At 41.8% G+C, this 27480-nt stretch overlaps 2 protein-coding genes across 2 annotated transcripts in view; both read right to left on the bottom strand.

The window, feature by feature from the left end:
• The window catches only part of C10H3orf20 (chromosome 10 C3orf20 homolog), a 45362-nt gene extending 40990 nt beyond the window's left edge, over positions 1 to 4372 (bottom strand). Inside the window, 1 exon segment of the mRNA XM_049715732.1 lies at positions 4242 to 4372. The gene's annotated coding sequence lies outside the window, so the exon portion shown is untranslated.
• CCDC174 (coiled-coil domain containing 174) lies at positions 825 to 27480 on the bottom strand. Its single transcript, XM_004284316.4, has 11 exons — positions 27346 to 27480; positions 24522 to 24626; positions 23494 to 23594; positions 16367 to 16425; positions 14228 to 14402; positions 10745 to 10840; positions 9615 to 9757; positions 8781 to 8875; positions 8111 to 8243; positions 6223 to 6375; positions 825 to 4795 (listed from the first exon to the last, which is right to left on the bottom strand). The coding sequence occupies exons 1-11, from the start codon at positions 27385 to 27387 to the stop codon at positions 4497 to 4499; spliced, it is 1401 nt and encodes a 466-aa protein (XP_004284364.1). The 5' UTR covers positions 27388 to 27480; the 3' UTR covers positions 825 to 4496.

The raw sequence follows: 27480 nt of genomic DNA, 5'->3' as shown, positions 1-27480 counted from the left end.
TCGTACCCCAGGGAAGGTTTTTACAACGGGGCAAAACCACCACCTAGCAGATGAGCTTAGAGTTAGAGAGAACATGGCAGTTAGAAATGTAGCGGGGAAAGATGCTGTTTAAATGGAAGGTAGAAAACAAGTAATATTTGTGACCACTCCCATCACTGGACAGACGTACATTTACTGGGCATGGTTACATGAACAGCTGGGATTTACCGAGAAACGGTAACAGAAGATCAATACTCAGCCTGGGTGACAGGTTTTCACCAAAACACCCTGATTCTTTCGATTGTTCTGGTTTTCCCATCTTCCTAGACAATGATCTACACCATCCCACCGTTCTCCCCACTCTGCCCTGCCCCCCACACATGCTCTGAACGTTAAGCCAATGTCCGGGTCCACACCAGCAAATGCCTCACCACCTACCAGCAGGGCAGGTGCCAGGACCACAGGAGTTTCATTTTCTCTCATGGTTTTCAGCAGGTTAACAAATTGTTTTCAGTTATCACGACTTACCTTAGCCATATAGTTTTTTACAGGAACTGCCTGACGTATAACTGACTTAGTTCAATTCACTGGCTGAAAAAAAATTAAACACATATGGCGTGGCTGCTCTGTGTTGTATTAACTGTAAAGACCAGTACCCACGTCCATTCCAAATTCTAAATTCTACTGCCTCATCTGTGTGTCACAAAAAGGTCAGCTGATAGCCATCTCCCAGGCTGCACTATGGCTTTAAGAGGAAATAAATTATCCCACAAGTCTTCAGCAAATGCACCGCTAAACATAGCAGGAATCTCATGTATATGGATTTAAAGTTTCTCCTTTGGGAATTTTGCAAGCAAACAAAATGTTTTATTTAGCCAATTCAAACGAACTGTATCAAAACACACAAAGGCATGGAGAAAAGATTACAATGAAAACAAATAATTCAAAGCAATTTCTGATCCAAAATATTTCGCTTAGCTCCACAATGCCACGAATGAGGTGTGGTCATGCTTTCTGATAGATTTCAGCACTGCTAGCTCCCAAGTCAAACAAGCCATAGGAGTAGCATGAATGCTTAATGTATGCTTGGAAGAGATGTGTTTGCCAACCCTTTAGTTACTAACAGGAGAGTTATGTACAGTCAGACCACAGAACATGTAAAAACAGATCATTTAGAGTTGTGCTGTGCATTCAGTAGCACTAGACTTGTGTCTTTTGAGCATCTGAAATGTGGTGTAGTATGACTAAGGAACTACATTTTATTAAACTTAAAACTTGATAATTCAGTTATTGGCAAACTCTTAAATGTTTTCAGTATATTTGGATGAACCTGGGTATGTGAATCTACTTTCAAATGTATTTTATGAAATCTAAATACAGATCAAGTATTCCTCATGAAAATTTAGCATCTGAATTAAGATGGGCTGTAAGTGGATACACAGATTTTGAAGACTTGGTGTGAAAAGAAATGCAAAATATCCCATTAAACGTTTTGTATATCGATTAAATGTTGAAATATTTTGGATATACTGGATTCAATAGAGTTGACCCTTGAACAACATGGGTTTGAACTGTGAGGGTCCACTTATGCACGTATCTTTCAATACTACTACAGCACTACAGGATCCACAGTTGGTTGAAACCAGATACAGAACTGTGGGTACAGAGGGCCGCCTGTGGAACTTGAGCATCCACGGATTTTGGTTTCCATGGCAGGTCCTGGCACATACAGAGGGATGACTGTATACCACAAAATTAATTTCACTTTTTAAATGTGGTTCCTAGAAAACTGAAACTGACACACACAGCTTATACCTCATTTCTACTGGGCAGTGCTACCAGAGCACGGGTCTGCAGCCTAAGAACTCCAGTGCCATCTGCTGGACACACTCCTACAAAACAGGCCCACAAGAAACACTAAAACTGGAATTGTGTTAACGCTGAAGGACCCTGAGTCCGAAATGGAAGAGGATAAAACAACTGGGCTCATAAAACACTCAACATATGCTGTTAAAATGAGATTAGAAAAAGGCTTATAGTCTTTGAAATCCTAGAGAATATCCAACTTACAGTTATTAGTCGACAGTGACCCTGAGCCAGCATGCACAGGCTGCTCTGCCGTCCAACGTGGGTGCCCTGGGCAAGGACAAAAGGTTATTTGGGGGCCCCTTCCGTGACCACTGCCTCCTATACTCATGTGCTTGTTGCTGCCTGCCTAGTCTTCCCATCCCTTCTCTACACTATGCCTCTCGAGACCTTCTGCTCTACCTTATAAACACAACCTCTTCCCATCTTTCTCTAGTCTATTATTCACCTTCTCTTTTCTTCTATTTTTCCTTATGATTCTAGGATATCTAATAATATCTAATAATTGTTTTTTCCTTTTAGTATTCCAATTTTTCTTTTTGTCTCCTCTCCTTTTGTCCTACAAGCTGTTTCAGTTGGTTTTACACTTTTACATTTAAGCCTTTGGTCCATTTTGAGGTGCTTTTGTTTTTTATGTGGTGAGACGTATGAGTCCAAGTCCATTGTTTTGCATGTGGCGAGTCAGCTGTCTCAGAACCATCTGTAGAAGACTGTTCTTTCCCTACTGGATGATTTTGGCACCGTCAAAAAATTAAGTGACCATAGATGTATGGGTTTATTTCTGGACTCTCAACTCTGTTTCAGTGATTTATCAATATGTCAGTACCACATTGTTTTTTTTATAAATTTATTTATTTATATATTTTTGGCTGCGTTAGGTCTTCGTTGCTGCACGCAGGCTTTCTCTAGTTGTGGTGTGCAGGCTTCTCATTGTGGTGGCTTCTCTTGTTGCAGAGCATGGGCTCTAGGGGCCCGGGCTCTAGAGTGCAGACTCAGTAGTTGTGGTGCACAGGCTTAGTTGCTCCGCGGCATGTGGGATCTTCCCGGATCAGGGCTCGAACCCATGTCCCCTGCATTGGCAGGCGGATTCTTAACCACTGTGCCACCAGGGAAGTCCAGGACCACATTGTTTTGATCCCTGTAGCTTTGTAGTAAGTCTTGAAATCAGGAAGTGAGTCCCCCAACTTTGTTCTTATTCAAAATTGTTTTGAATATTTGATATTCTGGTCCCTTTTCTGCAGAAAAAGGCAGCTGGGTCAGTTGGTTTTCATTTTTGTTAGGAGAGATATTTGCCTGATCAGGCTGACAAAATGACCATTTAATAGGTCTCGCAACTCCACCCTTGATCTGGACTTCAGAGGTTAAGTTTGCAAGAATTTGGAATTTTGTCTATTACTGATCCATACTGGGGCAAAAGACTGAGAGCAGAGGGTGATGAAGAAAACATGAGTCTGAAGCAAACATGCACCTAAACAATCTGCCACTTAGATATCACGTGACTAGTCACGGACCCTCTCTGTACTCCCATCAACACCACTGTGCTGTGGGAACAGAGACCACAGGCTCCAGCAGGTGCTTTGAGGACCTGCTCTAACACCTTCTTACAAGACTCACTGGCCTGGGAGGCAGCTGTAACAGCCCTGTGGACCTGGTGGTCAACTTCTACTGCTTGTCTGCAGCTGTGAAGAGAACATTGAGGTGTAGTAGGTAGAGGACGGGAATGGTACTCAGGCACAGGAAGTCCTTCTGGAGTTCTGCTCACCCACTTGTTAGTAAAGACAAAAGGACCTTGCTGTCCCTCACTCCAGCGCAAGTCCATCCTACCCAGGCTGAGATGACTCAGCTCCCAAGAGAGATCAGGGCCCAGAGCGGGAGAACCAGGGAGGCAGGTGGAGATGAAAATCCAACCCTGGTGGCCAAGGAGCACAGCTCTTACCATGCCCAGCAACCTCCACATGTGCCCATCACTCAATACACACTTAATGAACGCCCACTAAGCGTGGCTGTGATAATCGCCACTCAAAAAGGAGTGATAGTAAGAGCAAGTGACGTCAATGTCTACCTTTCTGGACTGTGAAGTCCTCCCTGGTCTTCCTGTTCATTTCAAATGATATGCTTAATTCTCCATTAGTGTCAGGGTCCTCCTGGAGACTAGATCACTTTGCCTCCCAGTGTACCCTCATGTGCCATCATTTGACAGGCTAAAATTCTTCCTGACAGATGCTCCACCAAATGACCTGGAAGCTGAATGCTTGGAACAAAGACACCTACAAGCTAGTACTGGCAAAAGGAAAGGAGTGGAACCCTTAAATCTGAATAAGTCTTGGGAGTGGGTATGAAGCAGACAGGATTGCAAACACCTTAGTATCAAGTATTACAGAGTATGTTTACTCTACCTCAGCTCACATGTAAATCCAGATGAACTGGTATCTCCATACCAATGAGAATGAAATGAACAGCTAAGTGGCCGGAGTTCCCACAGTACCATTCACTTTCTTCCCTGCTGACAAATACAGCCTGAAGTCTGGATCTTCAGGGAAAAGACAGGAAGAGAAAGTTACAGTTCAGTCCCTAAAGTTAAGTTATTTTCTCTGCTCTGGGAGAGGAAGGCACCATCAATAGTACAGACCCAAGTTATAGTGTTTTTAAGTTCATGTCACTTGTTTATAGTATGAAATCATATCATCCAGAGTTTCAAAAGTGACCGCCTGGGCTTGTGGTAGGCCGCTGGGGGCTGGAGTGGATGATGTATGTGAAGAGCTGGGGTCATGGCTCTGGCCAGGGTGCTGCCCCGGGTCACTCTGTGCAGGTGCAGGTCTGTTCCATGCCTGGCTACTCAGAGAACCAGTTCTTTTTTGGTCCACAAAGTAATTCGATGGTGGGGCAAACTCAGGGTCTCTCTCAGCCCGGAGATCTGATTGCCTCTTCAACCAATACCCAAAGGAAAAGTCTAGTAAAAATAAGAAAGAGTATTATTAGAACTGATGATTGAATCATTGAATGTTTATTGTTATTACTTTTTAATTATTGTATATACTTCTTAAAAGCCACCTTAAATTCTCTGGAGAACAAGGACAGTAATAACAGAACTATAATACAAGGTATATGCGATGCCTACAAAGGATAAGGAACCAGGCCAAGAAAAAGGAGTGAGAACTTCCATGTGGAGAAAGGTTCAAGGAAGGTTCTGTGGAGAAAGAAGGCTGGCAGGCTCTAGAGACAATGCCAAAAAAGTACTAAAATTGCATGTGAGAGACAAACATAAAAAATCAAGCACTTAAATCATTTGCTTGACATAATGTTACAGGTACTTCATAGCAAAACACAAGTTTTGTCTTTTATTGAGTTTTAGAAGACACAAAAGGCACCTGTCCAGATCTATCTTGGTATTCCATCTCTATTTCTAACAGTAGCACTAACCAAAGGCACTCACCCATCTGCATATCTTTTACTTTAGTCGTGGATCTCATCAGTTCCAACAATTCACGCTAATGTACCACTGAAATGATCTTTTTCAAAAAGACATAAACCAGAGTCTTCTCCCAAAGAGAGGCTGCTGTAGGGACCGTGATGTATTTACAGAAAAAATTTACAGACAATTCTGCATAACCCAATGGAACCATATGTGAATCCGAGTTAACACACTGGGACACAGACTGTTTTCAACTGAACATAAAAGAGACTGCTAAAAACACGGAATACATTAAAGTACCAAACCTTCATAAGGTTTTAAAAACTGGTTCCTGAAAAACAGCATCCCAGGGGCTTCCCTGGTGGCGCAGTGGTTAAGAATCCGCCTGCCAGTGCAGGGGACACAGGTTCGAGCCCTGGTCCGGGAAGATCCCACATGCCGCGAAGCAACTAAGCCCATGCGCCACAACTACTGAGCCTGCGCTCTAAATCCTGCGAGCCACAACTACTGAGCCCACACGCCACAACTACTGAAGCCCGCGTGCCTAGAGCCCATGCTCCACAACAAGAGAAGCCACTTCAATGAGAAGCCCATACACCGCAATGAAGAGTACCCCGCTCACTGCAACTTGAGAGAGCCGCGCAGCAATGAAGACCCAAAGCAGCCAAAAATTAAAAACAAAAAACAAAAAAAACACAGCATCCCAAAGCTGTAAGACCACATGGGGGCAGCGGGAATTTCAGAAACCTTCCCCCAAGTGCTTCTCAAAAAAAAAAAAAAAAAAAAAAGAAACTAATCCTTTAGGCATGACGCCTTGTAGACCCTGGTCTTTTATAATCACACTGTCTAATGCTCCTGGGTATTGAGAAGAAACAAGTTCAACGATGTGGAGAATTCCTTAAGCTTCCAAGGACCAGTAAGACTCACCAGAATCACACTCTGTTCAGGAGAACTGACCCCCTTACCTTTTCCTCTGTCCCACTCCCGGATGTGTGGCACCCCAGGCCGGGTATCCTTCCTCTCCTGAACGATGACTTCGACTTTGCTACTCTGGGCAGCTGTATGAGGAGCTGGCATGACCTCTGGTTCTGGTGGCAATGGCCCAATAACATCTCCATCTATTTTTGGCAATGGAATAAGACTTCATTATAACAAAGCTTAAAACTACTTTAAAAAATTAAATAGAACATGCTCATCCTGAGAGTACAAACAATAACCGGTATTTATTGAGTATCTATCATGTGCCAGGCAGTGGGCTAAGTATTTTGTATACAATAGTTCACTTAACCCTGTAATAACCCTAATAAAGTCAGGACTGGTATTCCCACTTTATACCCATTTTATAGATAAAGAAAATTAAGATCAGAAATGCTACACAGGTGGACAGTGACAAGGGCCAGGATTCAAACCCAGGATGGATGGATTTCCAAGTCTCTGTTTGCCACTATGCCACCCTGCTTCCCCTGACCAACAATCGAAGGACCAGAAACCCCCCAATTACTCAACTAAAGTAAGAGTCTCCGACTAAGCAAGGGGACTGAGGGTGATGAAGAGCTGGAGCCTGGCGACAGGCTGTATGCTATTCTATTTTGGCCATATTTTAAAAGAAAATAGATTTTTAAAAAGCACTGGTGGCACTTTACATCTTGTGGAAATGACAGATGTTCAGGAGTACAGCAAAAACAGAGAAACAAAACAGAGTTTAACATGTCACAGGGAGACAGCATTTATACAAAACTAAATGGACCATTTTCCGATTCCCAAGTGTTCTGATCTCCTTCCAAAGCTAAACTGAAGTGTGTTCAGAATTAGAAAATGGCCCGTGGCTTAGCACAGGCTTCCGGGAGAGCTGGAGAAGCTTCTATGTGCCCCTAACACCCACACCCCCTTCTTCCTTTTGGGACTACAGTGCCCCCCAGCTTCAGCTGGATATGTGTCACCTCGTCAGAGAGGCCATTTCCCAGCCTCCCCTGCAGCTAGGGATGGCCCGTGGATTCTGGCCATTGGGATGTAAATCCGTAGGTTGTGTGTGATCCTGACTCACATCCCTAGAATGGAAGCTGGGTCCCCGCCCCTTCTTCCCCAGGGCTGGATCATGAACAGGTGCTGGGGAGCTAGCGACCGTGCAGGTGAGAGGAACCCTCTATGGAATGACAGAAGGATTAAGATAGGAACAGGCCAGGGAAAAGGTGACCGTACAGGGCAGAGCTACTACCTGCCCTGGACACCCACCACCTCTGAGGTGTTAAACTAGAGAAGCAGACGTCCACCTGGTTTGAGCCAGTCTCTGCAGTGTCTCTGTTGGGGAGTTTATCCCAGTCTAGCATAACTCTCACAGTGAGCAAGTCTGACCACAGTACTGAACGGTGCTCCCAGCATTTCAACAGTCCCTTGGTAAGCTGTCTATACCCATATTTGTAAATCCTTTATTTTATTACTTTCTGAATGCACGTCTTCTTTAAAATACATTACTTTATAATAACCAACAAAAACCGCAGCCATAGCAAATGAAAATAGGTCTAAAACATGTACGTGCACAACTAAATTTTATCCTAAAATAGCTTTTAATTATTTTACTTAGGTATTTTACTCCTAAGTCTCAGTTACTAAACCATGCTGTTCTATGAAACAACACAATATACTGCTAATACCCTTGTCTACAGCCTAAAATTTTCTTTGGAGTGTAATTCCATGCCACTTTGGTTATAAAAACTGTTCCTGGCAATATCTCCAAGGTGCACTGCTTGCTTAGAGAATAAAACTAGATGGCTGATTTCCACATTGCCAGTCCTATTATTGAGACATCAACAAAATTTTTCCTTTTGTGGTTTAGACACACGAGCCAAGATATACCTCTAATTTCTTCCTCTGCTCCATCCTCTTTAGATGTTTTCATCTTTTTTTGTCGGAGTTTGGCAAGTCTTGCTTCTAACATAGCCTTTCTCTTTTCCTTTATATTTTCTCGTTTTGTTCTCTGATCTGTTGTCTGAACAGAACAGAAAATTAGAAAATGATTAGCGTATTCACAATATTTCTGTTGAAAAGGATGAAATAATTAATTTTATTCTAAAAATAGACTAATTGATTTTCATGCCACCTCTAAGAAGCCATCCTTGAGATCTTCAACATGAAGACCCGTTAAGTCCTCTTACACAAGCCCTCTGATGTCTTCTGAAGTTTAGTAAGAGTTCAGAGTATCCTGGAAGGCTTCCCATTCAAGAAAATTCTGTCCTACTCCTTAACCACCCTCTAATAACTTTCTATTTTCTCACCCAGGCCGCTCCAAAAGTGCCATATTTGAAACCAAGTTTAAAACATCAAAGTTATACAAGTTACTTTTGAACAACTATAATCTTAAAGTCTGAAACACCAAAATAATATCGCAATTACCTTTATGAAACCGATAATTGCATTCTGAATAGCAATGTAAATTTCTAATTAATTTACTAGATATTTTTGCAGTACGGTACAACAAGAAACCCAACCGCTCAAATCCTTAACATCAACTGAGTTTAATTTGTACCTGCTCACGCAGCATTTCTAAAGTTTTCATCTGCTTGTTTCTCAACTCTTTATCTCGGGCAAAGGCAAAGTATCCAACACCAAGTTGCCGGGCCTCTGAAATAAGTCAAAATTATCCAAAAGGTTAGATTTCCCTGATCAGTGAATTAAATTCAGACCAAATTCCTACCACAGCAAAAAGTAACACAATGATGTCTCACACATTTTGTTTTGTTTTTTCTAAGAAGCAGCTAAAACAAAAGTTAGAAGTTGTTTCCATCCTGTTTGCCAAGTGACAAATATTCATTAACATTTTAGTCATAGGCTGTCTCCACTTCTCTTGGGGAGCAAACTCGGATTAACAGACCCTCTGTTAGGAAGATACTCCCAATATGAATATTTTTAGGCTATGAAGTGAAAAAAGGGGTATTTTCAATTCCAAAAGCAGAATCTTTTATTTCCACATAAGAGCTGCTGCTTCACGAATACTTCCTTTTATGCTTGTCATTTGTTCAAGATAAAAAAATGATTTAAAAAAGCTGCCAGATGGGGGCTTCCCTGGTGGCGCAGTGCTAAGAATCCGCCTGCCAATGAAGGGAACACAGGTTCGAGTCCTGGTCTGGGAAGATCCCACATGCCGCGGAGCAACTAAGCCCGTGTGCCACAACTACTGAGCCCATACGCCTAGAGCCCGTGCTCTGCAACAAGAGAAGCCACCACAATGAGAAGCCCATGCACCGCAACGAAGAGTGGCCCCCGCTCGCCGCAACTAGAGAAAGCCCGTGCACAGCAACAAAGACCCAATGCAGCCAAAAATAAATAAATTAAAAAAAAAAAAGCTGCCAGATGACTATACCATTTTCACGAATGTCTTCGTAATGTACGGGTCCCATTGGTCTTCTCAGGGACTCCCTCTCTTCTTCCTCCCATTGCTGGCGCTGGAGTTCTTTTCTCATATCTTCAGATAGTAAGGTTTTTTCATTTGCAGGACTAATGAAACTAGGAAAATCGAGCAAAAACCATCTTAGATAAGAGTTGTGACACAGCAATGCTTCAGTTCAGGAGTGCGATCATGGATGAGTAACTCTAGTTATGAAGAAGACAGTTCCTTACAGAGGCTTCTGACCCACAATACCACTGGGAACCTGCAAAAACTATTTTCACCTTTCTTTAATCAAAGCAAGCAACATGTTACATTAGCATAATGAAATCTTGCCTCACCACTCAGACAAATTACTTTCCTTCCCACCCTGGTCTTGGGCTGAATGGAGGGGGCAGGAGAGGCAGAGAGGAGGAACTACGGGCCTCCTGTGGACGGTCTCCCGTGCAGGACCTCATGTCCTGTCAGGTGGCTCAGGGCTTCTGCACTTTCTTCCCTGTGCCAAGCCCAGGCCTACCTGAACCTGGATGATGTGGACAAGGTGGACCTTCTCCCAATACTTTCCACACAACAGCTGCCCTTGGTTAGAATTTTATTCCCTGGGATGTTTTAGCAAGTTACCTCTTGGGTGTGTCTTAGGCACCACAGAAAAAATTCTAGCCATAAAGCCCTTACTTCAAAATGCAAAGGTGTATAAACAAAAAGTTAAGCTAACTACCTGCCTGCCCCCACCTGCTGTGGGATAACCAAGAGTATATTCTTAAACACTTTCTCCGCAGTGGTTTGTTTGTTGGCTTGGTCTGGGCTCATTCTCTATTTGTTACTCTGTAGGCAGACATCCTTCCAAGTAAACAGGTAGGCTCTAACTCATCCCTTTTAGTAGCTACACAATCTGGATGATCAATCGCTCAGGTTGTTCCCTGAGTGTGGACTATGTGTGTATGTGTATGCTAACCCCAAAAAAGTGCTTCCACTAATATTCTTATACATTAAAAAAATACTCTTACAGCAGAGCACCAAAGAAAATAAACTAAAAACAGCCTTGCGCACAAAACAATCCCCGTGTCTGCATGTCATGGGCAAAGCTTTGCATGTCACACACTTACAGCCTCCCCTGAAGATTTTTATCCATTTCCAGCAGATGTGGCAAATCCTTTCTCATACAGCGCCGGGATCGCCCTAAAGAATCCACATAATCCACCCTGAAATAAAAGTGAAAAGACGTGGAAAATTGTACATGACATATGGTTCCGTAAGTTAGGAAGTTGGTGCACAGTAAAAAGTTAATTTAGGCCCCATCACCAAGAAAAACCCTCAACCTGAGAGACCACTACCATTGGTAAGAACATGTTTTTCAAAGTTAAAAGTTGACACACAGTAAGTTCATTGAGCCCTTTATTAAATCTTAGTTTTAGAAACTGTAGAAAATGATCATGTACATCTCTGACCTCAAGACAAATACGCCACAAAGACCCCTGCTGCAGCATCTCAGAACTTACTTTAATTTGGTTTAAACAATTCCAAATATTTTATCAGCATCATAATAACTTTGCTCCGTACCATATTCTCAACTTGCTCACTTCCTTACAGTCTTCCCAAATTTGACTTTTTATTCTTTCCTGTATTTCTTCAAATTGGTACAATTCTTCCCAATGAATTAGAACTTTCTTAATATAAGTATTTTGAGAGACTCTTTTTGACTAGGAGGAAGCCAAGCAACACACATTTTATACCAAAGAAGCACCTCAGCAGTGGGCCAGTCTGTTATCTTTCACCCCTGTTCCTCTTTCCTCATCCTGGCCCCAAGTACCTTTGTCCAGGTATGAGGCAGGGGAGCCAGGCAGCCGGCAAGGCCAGTGAAATACTGAGACTCCCCCATACAGGAAAAGGGCAGGTTTTCATGAGTAACATTTCATTTGCATTATGATGCGAAACATTTTAAATTTTTTAAATTATGGGCAAGGACTCCCTCACAGCCTTTGGCAGGAGGCTGAAGAAAGCACAGAAGGGCCAGCGCTGCTGCTGGACCAACTCAAGGTCAGATTACCATGCATGTGGCTTTGCTTTTGTTAGCCTTTTCTTTTGTCTCACACCTGCCGATTCCAACTGTCAGCCTATGATTTAAAAACTGAATGTTTGGGAATCCACAACTATAGTCCTAAAACTGATGACCACAGAAATAAAACCTCCAACAGCAGAGAGCAGGTTCTTTCTCCCTTTTCTTCTTTTCCTTTTTTCTTCTTCTATGAATGGAGAACAAAAAACATTGAGCCAGATGGTCTGAGTAGTTATTTACAGTATTTTTGTGGAAAGATTTTCCACCACCTGGAACTTAACTACTTAAAGGATTTTACAAGCAGTTACAATTCTGGAACCTAATTTAAAAACAAAAAAAGTGTCAGAACTGCTTGCAGTGCATCTTCCTTCACCATATGGTGGCATGTGACACCTTCAATTGCCCTCCAAACTCTTCAAATCAGTAACAAATTGATTGTAATCATACAGGCATTAATATGAGGGGAAAAAAAAGACATTAAACCTTTCAAAGGAGATTGAGATTTCTCCTATGAAAAGCAATCACAGGCCATTCTGTCTCTGGAGAAGGCCTCCAAAACATTCAGATCCCATCAAAAAGAAGTGGCAGAACAGCAGCCAGCAACTGCCCCATGTAATCAGCAATCACTGAGCAAGCTCTCAGAGAAACAATTACTCGAGGTACAAGGGGGACACAGGAGGGCTCGGAGTCATGCCCTCTTCACAGGGCTCTAGGGGGAAGTTAGGGCACACGCTCATGAAACACTCCTAACAGGAGCAGGCAGGGTGTAAAAAGTACCAGAAGTTTGCCTCAATCTTCTTCTGGTAATGAGGCCAGTTATGTGTCAATATAAATAAAAGGTAAGACCCAAAGGAGCAGAAAGTATGTTTAAGTGCTACCAGAGTTGAGATGAGGGAGAAACCACTTAGACTAGAAATGATGAAGAGACCATGACAGAAGGGATGGCATCATACAGGCTCCTCTTCTGGTTGCTATAGCAAGTGTGTGGCCACTTAGCCCACCCCAAATATAAGTGTTTTAGAAGGTAGGTAAGAAGACCCCTCCACAGCATGAAGATGCACGTTCTCTGTGTTCCCAAGCAGTAAGACTGCTCTCCTCACTCATAAATGACTCCTGCCCACAGGGGCAATGGCTGACAAAAGGTCAACGAGTGCTGCCAACAATCCTAAGCAGTTCCTAACAAACACCCCCATAAAGAGGACATTTGAGCCTTGAAGTGGGGGAGGGGTGGGCTCTGCACCAGCAGGAGGGGAACAGGCAGGGTTACTCCCAGGACACAGCATCAGTGCATCTCCATGCAATTTCAAGCCCTTTTGAACAAGTTTCTAAACAATGTCTTAGGTACAAAAAATCATAATGGAATTTTCATTCTGGTCTCTTTGTAAAGAAAAGACTAGTTTAGTTTCCCCATCATTCACCTACTAGGCATCACCATCCCTGTTCTACAGATGAGGAAACTGAAGCTTAGAGAGGGTAGGAACTTGATCACAACCATATCACAAGTGAAAGGCAGAGCTACTGCTGTCCAGATCCAGGTCATGATGCCTAGACCACACTGCCAGAAAATGTCACAGCCAGAGTAAGGCTCACTGGATCAGCTCTGCCAGCCTCTTTTCACTGGAAATAGAGATAACACTATCTACGTGATGACTCTCCATGATGCCCGAATAAGGACATGGGTAAGGTAGCATGGGTAACAAAGGAACATTCTTCTGCCTAAACAACTTTTTCACATCAATGAAACAGGCCTATCAATGCCTCCATACCTGGCACAGTGCCTGGCACATGGCAGGAGTTCAGTCTATCTGTAATTATTTCCTTATTGGAGCTACTCCTTCTATACCTATAAATCCAATCCTATTTAAAGTGGAGTCTCTAAAGAAAGAAAACTGATTAAGAACAGAGAGAAAGGGACTCCCTTGGTGGCACAATGGTTAAGAATCCACCTGCCAATGCAGGGGGCATAGGTTTGAGCCGTGGTCCGGGAAGATCCCACATGCCATGGAGCAAATAAGCCCATGTGCCACAGCTACTGAGCCTGTGCTCTAGAGCCCGCGAGCCACAACTACTAAGCCCGCATACCTAGAGCCCGCGCACCGCAACGAAGAGCAGCCCCTGCTCACTGCAACTAGAGAAAGCCCACGCACAGCAATGAAGACCCAATGCAGCCAAAAAAAGAGAGAGAGACTGGGACTTCCCTGGTGGTCCAGTGGGTAAGGCTCAGCACTCCCAATGCAGGGGGCCCGTGTTCAATCCCTGGTCAGGGAACTAAATCCCTCATGCATGCCGCAACTAAGAGTTCACATGCTGCAACTAAGAAGTCTGCACGCCACAACTAAAGAGCCCGCATGCCTCAACAAAGAGCCCACATGCCACAACTAAGACCCAGCACAGCGAAAATAAATAAATAGTAAATAAATAAATATTTAAGGATAGAGAGAAATGGCTTGATATCAACCAAACAACATAACTCTCAAAAACTAAACGCAAGTCTGACAATGTTAACATGACCAAATGGCATAATATCACCAACCATTCTTCACTGGGATCCTGGGGAGGAGGGATATCTTTTTCAGAAACGGTTTCTTCATCATCATCTCTTTCTGTCTTTCTATAATCTCTATTGGCACCAAGCTCTTCCATTTCTTTGCGTTTGTCTATGATCTTCTGTGTGAAATCCACAAGGTACATATCCTCCACTTCTTCATCTAGGACATAAAAAATAATTTTCAGATTCTTGACATCAAAGAAGAAGACCACACGTGGAATTGACAGGAAGCAGTCACATTCAACACTAGGCGGCTATATTACCCGACAATTCAGTAGTTGATGTCTCCACCCACCCCCTAAATGCTCACAAAGACACAGAGCCACCTCGAGACTGACAGGGAAGCTGTAAATAGACCACTGGACACATGTACCACATAAAAAAATCTTTAAAAGCCTAATGTTTTCTGCTGCCTTGTCAATAACAAAAGGCTTTAAGATAACAAAACCATTTGATTTCAAGAGACTCATATAGCCAATTACATAATACAGAAGCAGAACTGTATTTCTCAGTAGTCTTTGTGGCTATCAGTAATACCCCTCTCTAATCATGTGGGCCATATCCCATAACCCTAATTATACTGCTACAGTATGGCAAATGTTTGAAGGGTCATAACACAAGTAAATGAAGTCATCTGAATTCTTTTCAATCCAAAGAACGCCACTTTCAGGTAAGGCACGGTGCCAGGATCTGCAGGGCATACAGAGATGTGTAAAGTGCCATCTGCCTGCAGGCTTCATGATCTACTTGAGCTAAAACATACACTGAAAGTTAAACAGCAATCCATGATTTTAATTTAACACAGTATAGTGGGTGTATTCACAATGTTTCATGAAGTTTCACTCTGCTAGATTTAAGCTCTAAAGAACAGATAGTAGGTTCCCTACTACCAGGGGCTGGTGTTACCCTCACTGTACAGTGGAGAAGAGCTGAGGCTCCAAAACTTGACTAGCCCGAACATGCTGGTCCAATATGCCTATCAGGAGGTGGGCCTGCCGGTATGGACAGAACCAAATCTCCACGTCTACACACTCCTTTGGACTTGATTTCTATATTAACAATATAAGTAAAGTTTGAATCAAACGAAAAAAGACCTTATTTTTTAAGCCACAAAAACATGTAACTCAAATGGAAAAGAGATACACGTTCCCAGAACTGAGGTGTAAGACCATGTAACAGTGAGGCCTCCTGCTGACTGACACCCTGCTGCTTCTTTAGGAGGAAGGCAAAGCCTCTCCCAGGGCCCTCAGCTTTGCGCGCACCCAACCTGCCCAGGCTGGGCTCCCCACCACACAGGGAACAGGCCTCTGCTGTCTGGGCCGCCCATGACCAGGGTCCCGCCCCGCTACCCTCCTGCTGCCCCACTACCCCCTCTCCCTGCCCCTCTGACCCAGCCCTGCTAGTCGGCTCTGCCAGCTCTGGCGCTCTCCTCCCTCCGATCTGCTCTCTCCATTCTCCCCCTGCAGAATCCCTTTCTCCAGTTTTCCAACACCTTCAAGACCCCCATCAGAGGCACCTTCTCCCTAGAGACTTCCACACATGCCTTTTAAAGGCAATAAGATATGTACTGCCTTGTAAAATCTCTTCTACTGCTGTTGAACTGTAGGTTGGGTTTTATTTTTCTGGGGCAGGTATGAGTAAAGGGGGATCTTTTTATTATTATCTTAAAAGCAACTATAAGCACATCACAGAAAAAAACTAAAAACAGAGAAAAACAGGGGAAAAGGAACCATAACTCCAGTACCCTGATATAACCATAATTCCTCCCAGTTTTTTTTAACATAGCAATAACTGTAATTGTGGCCTATTTAGACCTTGCTTCCTAAATTTGTTTTGTTCTGTGCCATTTTCCTCCACTGATGATACCCCCCCTTGAGGGCAGAGGCAGAGAATCTGGCTTATACCGTACTAGCTTGTCCCTTCATAGCACCTATCATGGAGCCCAGCACCCATGGGGCAACTGAAAAACTATTGCTGATTTTCTTGTCTCTGTGCTGGCACGGAAAGTAATCAATTTTATTCTTTAAATTTCTCCCTATTCTTACAATTATTTTAACAAATAATAAAATACCACAGAGGTATATGAATTACAGAAAATAAAGATACATAAATAATCATATTTACCTATAAAGGCTCCTTTAGTCATTTTTTCATATAATTTGGCTTTTTCTTCCAATTTCTCCCTAGTAGTAAAAAAAAAAAGCAAGTATTAGAAATGGTCTTTATCACTGCAACTCCTGGTAAGTCTGCCCCATCCCCAGCCTTACTGCTGCAACCTGCCCAAGGGACCTAGCCTGACTACAGCTGAAACCCCACCCTGAGGGGACCCTCAGGCCCAGCCAGGTCTGCTCTGCCAACCAAACGCAAGCTCCGTGAAAGCCTAGCCCATGTTTCTCTCATTCATGACTGTATCCCAGGGCCTAAAACAGTATCTGGTGCATAGCAGATGCTCAGTAAGTATTTGATGAGTGAATACATGAATGAATTAAGATTCCAATTTAATTTAAATGCCAAATGTAACTTAAATACCAAAAAAAGAGAGATGTTTAAACAAAAACATTTTCTATTTGCAACCTTCCAAATGGATCAACAAATTCTATTTGTTTTACAAATTCCTTGTCTTATACAAGGGTCCCTGGTCTCCCTTGGCTCATCAGGCCTAAGGGAGGTAGAGACCGACTTCTTGGAAGTCTGTTAAAAATATATCGTGTCTATTTTATACAGAACATGAATAATGTATTCATGACAAATAGCTAATAAAAAACAAACATCAACCCTGGTATTTCAATACAGCAGTCTCCCTGCTCATGTTAATTCTAGAGACATTTATTCTTTCGTGGGTAAAACAGCTGACAATTCTTTTATTCTAGAAATACCTATAATGGTAAAGAGCCCCAAACAAGTCATCTGAGTTTTTGCTTGTGAAGGATCACACTTAATCATAATAGAAAATTTCATTTCTAATGGTGTCCCAAGGGAATTCCCTAGTGGTTCAGTGGTTAGGGTTCTGTGATTCCACTACAGGGGGCATGGGTTCGATCCCTGGTTGGGAAGCGAAAATCCCACATACCATGCAGCGCAACCAAAATAGTATTAACAATAATAATAATAATAATGGTGTCCCAAGGCAATGAAGTTCCTTGGTCACACTGCTGTGTGCTCTGGAATAAGTGACTTAACCTCTCACACACCTCAATTCCCACATCACAATAGGAAAGATAGCACTGCCTCTTAGGGTTGTAATGAGAATCAATTAGATAATACACGTAAAGCATGCCACCAGTTACAGCCTCTTCACGTCTATGTCAGAAAGATTCCTCTTTCATTTTACAGATTCATTCGCAAGCACTGACTACATAAGTGCCAAGCACTGTTTTAGGTGCATAAGACAAAGTTCCAGCTCTCATGGGGGTCACACTCTAGAGAAGGAGAAAGACAATAAATAAATCAATGAAAAAGAGGATTTCAGACAGTGAGAAGAAGGGAAGGAAATAAAAGCAGGTTATCCCAATAGAAGCCCTTTGTCATGCATTGATGGAGTGCTCTGTGGACCAGCTTAGTCATATCAACTTCTAAGAGGTTAAGTTGCTCTTTTTCAGATGGAACTTAATGTAACAAGCAGTCTTGTTACAGAATCTCATCTTAGTAAAAATAAAACTTCAAAAAATTTAGAAAACAAAATACACTGTCTGGACAGAGAAAATGGGCAGGACACTAAGATAGGGTAGTCAGGGGAAACCTCTCTGAAGAGGACGTTTGGCCTAAGGCTTGCATACCAAGAAGTCAACCATGGAAGGAATCTTCAGGGAGAAAGCATGTCAGGCAGAGGAAAGATGAAGAGGGAATGAACTTGACATGTTCAAGGAGACATCAGCGTGGTAGAGGGTGCTGAACAAAGGGGAGACTGGTACAAAATAAACACAACAGAGACAGGTGGGGACAAGAGTGCAAGGGAAAGGATAAGAAGTTTGGATGCACTGTAACAGAAAGAAGACAGTTTTAAGATGGCAGGAAGAGTCTTCAGATGAATAATGGAGGGACTTCCCTGGTGGCGCAGTGGTTAAGAATCCACCTGCCAATGTAGGGGACACGGGTTCGAGCCCTGGTCCAGGAAGATCCCACATGCTGTGGAGTAACTAAGCCTGTGCGCCACAGCTACTGAGTCTGCGCTCTAGAGCCCGCAAGCCACAACTACCAAGCCCGCGCGCCACAACTACTAAAGCCTGCGCACCTAGAGCCCGTGCTCTGCAACAAGAGAACCACCGCAATGAGAAGCTCGCGTACCACAACGAAGAGCAGCCCCCGCTCACCACAACTAGAGAAAGCCCGTGTGTAGCAACGAAGACCCAATGCAGCCAAAAAATATACATTAATTAATTAATTAATTAAAAAGTAATGGAGATCAAGGAAGATGTCAGGGAAATGGCCACTGGATTTAGTATATGAAGAAATCATTGGTGACTGTAAAGAACATTTCTTCAGTCAAGTAGTGAAGATGGAACTCAGAGGGCAAGCGTATGGGACACTTATCTGGAACCCACTATGTGCCAGACACTATGTAACTCCTTTAATCTCTTAAAGGGCTTCATGAGTTAAGTATTAACCACCACACAGCACAGACAAGGAAAGCGTCTCAATGGAAAAGTAACTTGCCTGAGGCCTTACATCCTCATGGACCTACCTCGGCCTGCTGTAAGCTCTGGAGAGATGCAGAAGTCCTGCAGATCATGGGGAGACTTGATTCCCCATGAGCACAATGAACGTATTATGTAAAAAGTTACTGGATAGAAAAATCACAGCAAAGTACCAAGGAATACTCTGTTATGCAGAGGAAACTAAAAAAGATCATGCCCATAGTTAATACTCAATGGTGAAAAGGTGGAAGCTTTTACTCTAAGGTCAGAAACAAGACAAGGATGCCTACCCTTAACATTGTTATTCAGTGTAGTATTGGAAGTTCTAGCCAGAACAATTAGGCAAGAAAAAAAAAAAAAGGCGTCCAAATCAAAAAGGAAGAAATAAAACTATCACTATTTGCAGATGACATAACATTATATACAGAAAATCCTGGGCTTCCCTGGTGGCACAATGGTTAAGAATCCACCTGCCAATGCAGGAGACACGGGTTTGAGCCCTGGTCCGGGAAGATCCCACATGCCATGGAGCAACTAAGCCTGGGCGCCACAACTACTGAGCCTGTGTGCCTGGAGTCCATGCTCCGCAACACCACTGCAATGAGAAGCCCGCCCACCGCAACGAAGAGTAGCCCCTGCTCACTGCAACTAGAGAAAAGCCTGCACGCAGCAATGAAGACCCAATGCAGCCAAAAATAAATTTAAAAAAAAGAAAATCCCAAAGACTCCACCAAAAAACTGTTAGCACTAATAAATGAACTCAGTGAAGTTGCAGGATACAAAATCAATACACAAAACTCTGTTGCGTTTCTATACACTAATAATGATCTATCAGAAAGAGAAAATAAGAAAACAATCCCATTTACAATTGCATCAAAAAGAACAGAAGAGACTTCCCTGGCTGTCCAGTGGTTAAGACTCCATGCTTCCACCGCAGGGGGCGCAGGTTTGATCCCCGGCTGGGGAACTAAGATCCCACATGCCATGTGGCACAGCCAAAAAAAAAAAAAATCATAAAATACTTTGAAATAAATTTAACAAAGGAGATGAAAGACCTATACACTGAAAACTACACAGCACTGATGAAGAAACCAAAGATGATGCACATAAGTGGAAAGGTATTTACAGATTAGAAGAATACTGTTAAAATGTCCATGCTACCCAAAACAATCTACAAAATCAAAGCAATCCCTGTTAAAACTCCAATGGCATTTTTCGCGTAAATAGAATGAACAACCCTAAAATTTGTATGGAACCACAAAAGATCCCCAAAGAGCCAAAGCAATTTTGGAAAAGAAGAACAAAGCTGGAGGCATCACGCTCCCTGATTACAAACTATATTACAAAGCCATAGTAATCAAAACAGTATGGTACCGGCATAAAAACAGCCACATAGATCAATGGAATGGAAAGAGAGCCCAGAAATAAACCCACACACATGATCATTTAATTTATAACAAACGAGCCAAGAATATGCGATGGGAAAAGGACAGTCTCTTCAATAAATGGTGCTGGGAAAACTGGACAGCCACAGGCAAAAGAATGAAACTAGACCATTATTGTACACAAAAACTAACTCAAAATGGAATAAAAACTTGAATGTAAGACCTGAAACCATAAAAATCCTAGAAGAAAACACAGGCCACAAGTTCCCTGACATCCGCTGTGGCACTGACTTTTTTTGGATTTGACATGAAAAGCAAAGGCAATAAAAGCCAAAATAAAGAAAAGGGACTATATCAAACTAAAAAGCTTCTGCAGAACAAAGGAAATCATCAACAAAATGAAAAGGCAACCTATTGGATGGGAGGAAATATTTACAAATCATTTATCTGACAAAGGCTCAATAGCCAAAATAAACAGAGAACTTACATCTCAACAGCAAAACAACAATCCAATTTAAAAAATGGACCTGAATAGATATTTTTTCAAAGACATACAGATGGCCAACAGGTACATGAAAAGCTGCTCAGCATCACTAATCATGAGGGAAACGCAAATCAAAACCACAATGAGATATCACCTCATACCTGTTAGAACAGCTACTATCAAAAAGACAAGAAATAACAAGTGTTGGTTGGTGAGGATGTGTAGAAAAGGAAACTTTCATGCACTGTTGGTGGGAATGTAAACTGGCATAGCCACTATGGAAAAAGAGTATGGAGATTCCTCACAAAATAAAAATAGAACTACCATATGGGGACTTCCCTGTCAGTTCAGTGATTAAGACTCTGCACTTCCAATGCAGAGGGAAGGGGTTCCATCTCTGGTTGAGGAACTAAGATCCCACATACCGCACAGCATGGCCAAAAAAAAAAAAAGAACTACCATATGATCCAGCAATTCCACCTCTGGGTATTTATCTGAAGTAAATGAAAACACTAATTCAAAAGATACATGCACCCCCATGTTCATTACAGCATTATTTACAATAGCCAAGATAAGGATACAATCTAAGTGTCCACTGATGTATGAACGGATAAAGAAAAGGCGTCATACATACACAATGGAACACTATTCAGCCATAAAAAGCAATGAAATCTTGCTATTTGCAATGCTATGGATGGACCTTGAGGGCATTATGCTAAGTGACATAAGTCAGACAAAGAAGACAAATACCGTATGATTTCATTTATATGTGAAATTAAAAAAACAAAAACCCAAACAAACTAACAAAAAAGCCCTAAACAAAAAAACTAACAAGTTCATAGATACAGACAACAGGATGGTGGTTGCCAGAGGGTGGGGAGGAAATGGGTGAAATGGGTGAAGGGGGTCAAAATGTACAAACTTCCAGTTACAAAATAAGTAAGTCATGGGGATGTAACATACAGTATAATGACTGTATTGCATAGTTGAAGTCTGTTAAAAGAGTGGATCTCAAAAGTTCTCATCACAAGACAAAAAAAACTGTGTGGTGATAGATGTTAACTAGATTTATTGTGGTGATCATTTCACAATATATACAAATATCAAGTTATTATGTTGTACACCTGAAACTAATATAACATTATACTTCAATTATATCTTAATAAAATACATATATAAAGCATTAAAAAGTTATAGCATCTTTCAACAAAATTAAAATTCTAAGAATAATGTCCAGTAGTGAGAAAAATGTCTCAAAAATGAACATACCTTTAAGTCAAGTCTCATGTCTGTTGAGGATAGGCCAAACATTAAGAAAAACAATCCCCCAAATGGGCTAATATTCTGCCCTTTATTCTCAGACCCAGAAGAGCTGAGGAGCCTTAGCAACCACTGTTTTCAACTTTCATTATGCAATAGATCCAAAAGCACATGTGGCAGTCATGACAGACATTAAAACTTGGGATTCTGAGTCCAGGGTGATACTGCAAATAAGGGAAGAGCTCTTCTTTACAGAAGAATGCCAGCTAATAAACAGAATGAAAAAATAATAAACATGGAAGGATAGAATTAGAAAAATCCTAACTTTGAAATCATCACTGTAATAACTGACCCATCAGTGATGACAAAACCGTCGCATGAAAACATACTGGCAAACAGGATATTCACAGTCTCAGTTTCCCTCCTTAGATTATTATTAATTACAAATGCGGAAGAGCATCTTTACAGTGGAAAAATCTAGCAGACCTATCTTAACTGAGTGATCAAAGTTATCATCACCAATAATGACTTAAACTGACATCATGAACCTCCCGATGTGATTCAATGGGAGGACATATCATTACCTATATATTCAATAGTATTCTTACCAAAAACAGTTAGTGTGACCCTAATCAGATTGTGGGACACTGTAGAAACAACTGGGCTGGACTCTTTAAAAAACATTAACGGCATAACAGACAACAAAAAGGCAAGGGAACTGTTTTAGATTAAGAGAGACTAAAGAGATATGAAAATTAAATGCAATATGTACTCTTTGATTGACTCTTGGATTAAATGTTTTAAAAAACAATAAAGGACATAACCTTTATTTAGGATAAATGGTGAAATCTGAATATGGACCATATGATAGTACTATTTTATCAGTGTCAAATTTCTTGGGTATGACAGCAGTATTGTGATTATGCAAGATAATGTCCTTATTCTTAAAAGATATATACTGAAATATTTAGAGGTAAAGTATCATGATGTTTAACGAAGTTTCTCTACACACACTGGAGAGAGGGAGGGGGAAAAAGAAAGTAAATTTTAAAAGATGTTAATTGGTGAACCTAGGTGAAAAGTATTAGAATATTCACCACACTCTTCTTTCAAATATTCTGTCGGTTTGAAGTTTTTCATATTAAAAAGTTGAGGGGGAAATTCACTTTCTAAATGCTAATAGCATGCCACCTAGTAGCCCCAAACCACACCACCATGGGGACACTTCTTAAACACTTGTTGATAACCTCAGTGCCTAACAGGGGCTCAAAGTGGGACTGTTTCATCTTTTAAACTGAGGCTTTCTCTTGTCTTCTTATAAGACTATAAATATGTCTGCAAATTATATTATTTTCAGAGTAATAAGAGTATTTGGCTATAAGGATGATAAAAATTAAAATTGTAAATCAAAAAGAGTAAAAGTTGAACTTTCATTCCTTTGCCTGGGTAGCCACAACAGCAGCTACATTTATCAGAGCGAAACTTTACCTCGCTTTGTCCAAAGTCTTCTGTTCCTCAATCTTCTGTTCAGCATCCTTCTCAGCTCGATTCGAAACTCCTGTGTTTTGTCTGCTCCAGATACTTGGTTTCTGGAGAATAATTTAGAAAGACAAGACAGAATCACCAAATGATCGCAAGAACGCTCTACTTGTCTTGTACATCAGAAGGAAAAAAAAGATAATTAGATCTTATGAATCAGTGGAAATAACTAGACTTCTGACAGCCAACCTATGTCCTGTAAATACACTGTCCATAGCAAAGCTGGAGCTGAAAAAAAAAGCCCTAATTACATAAAAAAAAATTTCTTTATACAATTGCAGTTACTTCTCTTTTATCTCCTGAATGATTACAACCTAATTCAAGACTAATGAAAACATATATAACAGAGATTTAGTAACACAAGTAACAGATACCATTAGCTATAAAATTGTAAAAACATTCACAACTCTTAAAGACCCAGCTATATTTCTGCTATATTTCTATATTATCTAATTGTTTATCTCTGTTTGGATTTATAACACCTGTAAAACTAGATCATCTTCCATGGAAATGTAAATAAACACATTCTAACAGCATGTACTATTCCAAAAGAAGTGGCTAAAGAATTAGATCATTACAATGCACTTTTTTTTTCTTTTTTTTTGCGGTACGGGGGGCCTCTCACTGTTGTGGCCTCTCCCGTTGCGGAACACAGGCTCTAGACACGCAGGCTTGGCGGCCATGGCGCACGGGCCCAGCCGCTCCGCGGCATGTGGGATCTTCCCGGACCGGGGCACGAATCTGTGTCCCCTGCATCGGCAGGCGGACTCTCAACCACTGCGCCACCAGGGAAGCCCATAATGCGCTTTTAAATCTTACCAATTTCTATCTTAATATTTAAAACATTTCATGCATATGTTCAAATACAAGACAGGGATTTTTATGTAGCAGACACCATGAACACTTTCAAAAGACCTAAGTACAGTGTAATTTCCCTATGTTTGGAATTGATGGAGATAATTAGATCTTATTTTTACCTTAGTAGTTGGTTTTGGTTTCCCCAAAACTCCAGCATCTTTTAGAAGTTTTTCTTGTTTGAATTCTTCTTGTTTTCGGAAGAGTTCAGCCTTAAGGTCTACCAACTAAAATAAAACCAATAAGCAAACAAAAACAATTAATTCTAATGAGTGACTGGATTTCTAAGTTTTTATAATTCTCAAAACAAGATTACAAGCTCCTATAAATGGACAAAACTGGATATAAAACTAAAAGTTTAAATGTAGAATCTAGTACAAAATAAAACCAAGTCATATTTCATTCCAGCTCTGTTGTAAATGCATTTAACTTTCAACACTTCAAGGCTTTCCTCTGGGCAAGGGGAGAGTGATAAAGCAAGGTAAATGAAATCTGCATCTTTTAGATTCAGATTCAACTAACATTATTAACCACCTTCTGTCTGACTGGCACTGTCCTTGGCTTTTTCTTGTAGTAATTTCACTTAAACATCACAACAATTTATTATTTCTATAGGAAAACGTCTTTGTTCAGCAACAATCTGAGCACCAGTATATGTCTGGCACTTAACATTGAAGAGCAGGATACCAACATGAATTAGACATAAAGCTGCCTCAAAGAGCCTACAATCTCCTAAGAAATGTAACTTACAATACCAGTCCGTTGTAAAAAATGACGTGAAGAGTGGAATTAAGTAGCAAAAAGTTCAGATAAAGGAGTATTTCCTTCTGGCCAGAGTGATCAGAGATGGCTTTGAAATGAAGCTTAAAGGATAGGCAAGATTTCAATAGCTAGAAAGAAAATGGACTGAGTGAATTTTGTTTCAGCGTGTTTTGGAAACTGCAAGTTTAGCTGAACAACAGGGTTCAAGAAGAGGAAAGGCCAGAGCAAAGGGTACAGGGGAGTTGGATCAGTCACCACTATCTACTCCAAAAAAGGATGTAATGACTGCTTCCTTTTTAAGGATCCAAGTACAGCTGCTTATACACATGGTCATTTATAAAGCAGATACTTATAAAGCCCAGCATCACAAACTGACTTTTAAGGTAAATCAAAATGACTGAGCTCAATGATTTCTATTTTGGAAGGAAGCAATTTAAAAACAGGCTTGGCAGGGTTTTCAATAATGCCAAGGGCAGGTTCATTCTAGGGCCTAATACTCTAAATTTAAAAAAAAAAATTTAAAACTTAAGCCTTGGGACTTCCCTGGTCGTCCAGTGGTAAAGAATCCACCTTCTGATGCAGGGGACGTGGGTTTGATCCCTAGCCGGGGAACTAAGATACCCACATGCCACGGGGCAACTAAGCCCACGTGCTGCAGATTACAGAGCCCACGCTCCACAACTAGAGAGAGAAAACCCGCACACCACAATTAAGAGAGAAGCCTGCGCGCCACAACGAAAGAACCCGCGTGCTGAAACTAGGACCTGACGCAGCCAAAAATTAAAAATAAATAAAGTTACATGTATCACTAAAAAAAAACTTGTACATTTAAGGAAAAAAACTTAAGCCTGTTCTTCTAAGCCGCCTTTTTTTTTTTTTTTTTGATGTGGACCATTTTTAATGTCTTTATTGAATTTGTTACAATATTACTTCTATTTTGTCTTTTGGTTTTTTGGCCCAGAGGCATGTGGGATCTTAGCTCCCCAACCAGGGATCGAACCCACGTCCCCTGCATTGGAAGGCGAAGTCTTAACCACTGGACTGCCAGGAAAGTCCCTCTAAGCCTTCTTAACTACATTAATTTTCTAGCCAGACATTTTCCTATTAAACTTTTGAACTTTAAAATGAAGATGCTCAGAAAAGTGTCAATTCCCAGATGGGATTCACATTATGATTATTGCTAATTTTAACCCGTCAGGAAAGGATAACTTTAATTTTACAGCTTTTTGATTCCTAATCCTCAAACATAATAACTAGTACCAATTTTCAGTATTAGACGGGGGAAAGGAGCTCAAATATTGGGCTACTTCCATCTTTTCCTTCATATCGCTTGCATCCTAACATTCTGCAGTAAATCCGAGATTAAACCAAAGGTTAGGCAATTTGCTCTGATACAACGGAAAAGACAACAGCTTTGGAGTCAAACAGATGCAGTGAGCCTAGTTCTACCACTAAGAACTCAGTATGTAAGCTGGAGAAAGCCACTTCATTTTCGGAGCCTCAATGGCATCACCTATAAAATGGGGATATTACTAGCACCTGCCTCCTAAAACAGTCAGGAAGATTCAATGAGGTAGTGCATACAAAGTGCTGGCACAAAAGTACTCAGAACAGGTTTTCTTCCTAGAAGCAACTAACTTAACAATGCTGTTTACATTCTGTTAGACCTTACAGCTTCCGGGCAGCGCAGCCTACGGGTGTATTAACAACTGTTTAGTTCCTGGTGGGGACTCTGGGCATCTCGGACCCTGGGGAACAAATCACACTAATGTTCTGGGGGGACCATGCCCGTCCCTGAACTAAAGGGAGACATATCTGCACAGCTAGCAGAGGCTGCGTTCCCCCTCCGACGGTAACGAAGACAAGGCTGGCAAAGAGACCTGGCCTGTTGTCGCGGAGGGGAGGCAGGGACATTCCAAACCCGGAAAAGACACCAGGTTCTGGTCCGCGTCTGAGGGGCAAGCCTGGTGCCGGTGCACGGCGGAGGGGAGACGTCACGTTCAGGGTTCTACAAGCAAGAACTGGGCCCTGGCTTTTTCTGGGAGAAAAGCCAGGTACCGGGGGTCCTGTCTGAGGGGAAGCCAAGTTTGGGTCCCCGAGTGACGAAACAAACGAGGTCGAGATTCCTGTCCGGCAGAAGCGAGGAGACGTGGAGCCCGCAGCATCATCTACACCCGTACTCACCGAGGACGCCGTGACGTCCAAAGGCTTTTTCTTCCGGTCCATGGTCGCACTAGAGCGCCCCAGCACAAAGTGAACGCCTCACCGGGTCTCCGCAGGCCTCTTATACAGGCTTCCGGCGTAACCGGAAGTGTCCTC

This window comes from Orcinus orca, chromosome 10, assembly GCF_937001465.1.
Source record: "Orcinus orca chromosome 10, mOrcOrc1.1, whole genome shotgun sequence".
In the NCBI taxonomy this organism is placed as follows: Eukaryota; Metazoa; Chordata; class Mammalia; order Artiodactyla; family Delphinidae; genus Orcinus; species Orcinus orca.
The sequence above is the reverse complement of the archived record's forward strand: the minus strand, read 5'-3'. Positions and strand labels throughout refer to the sequence as shown.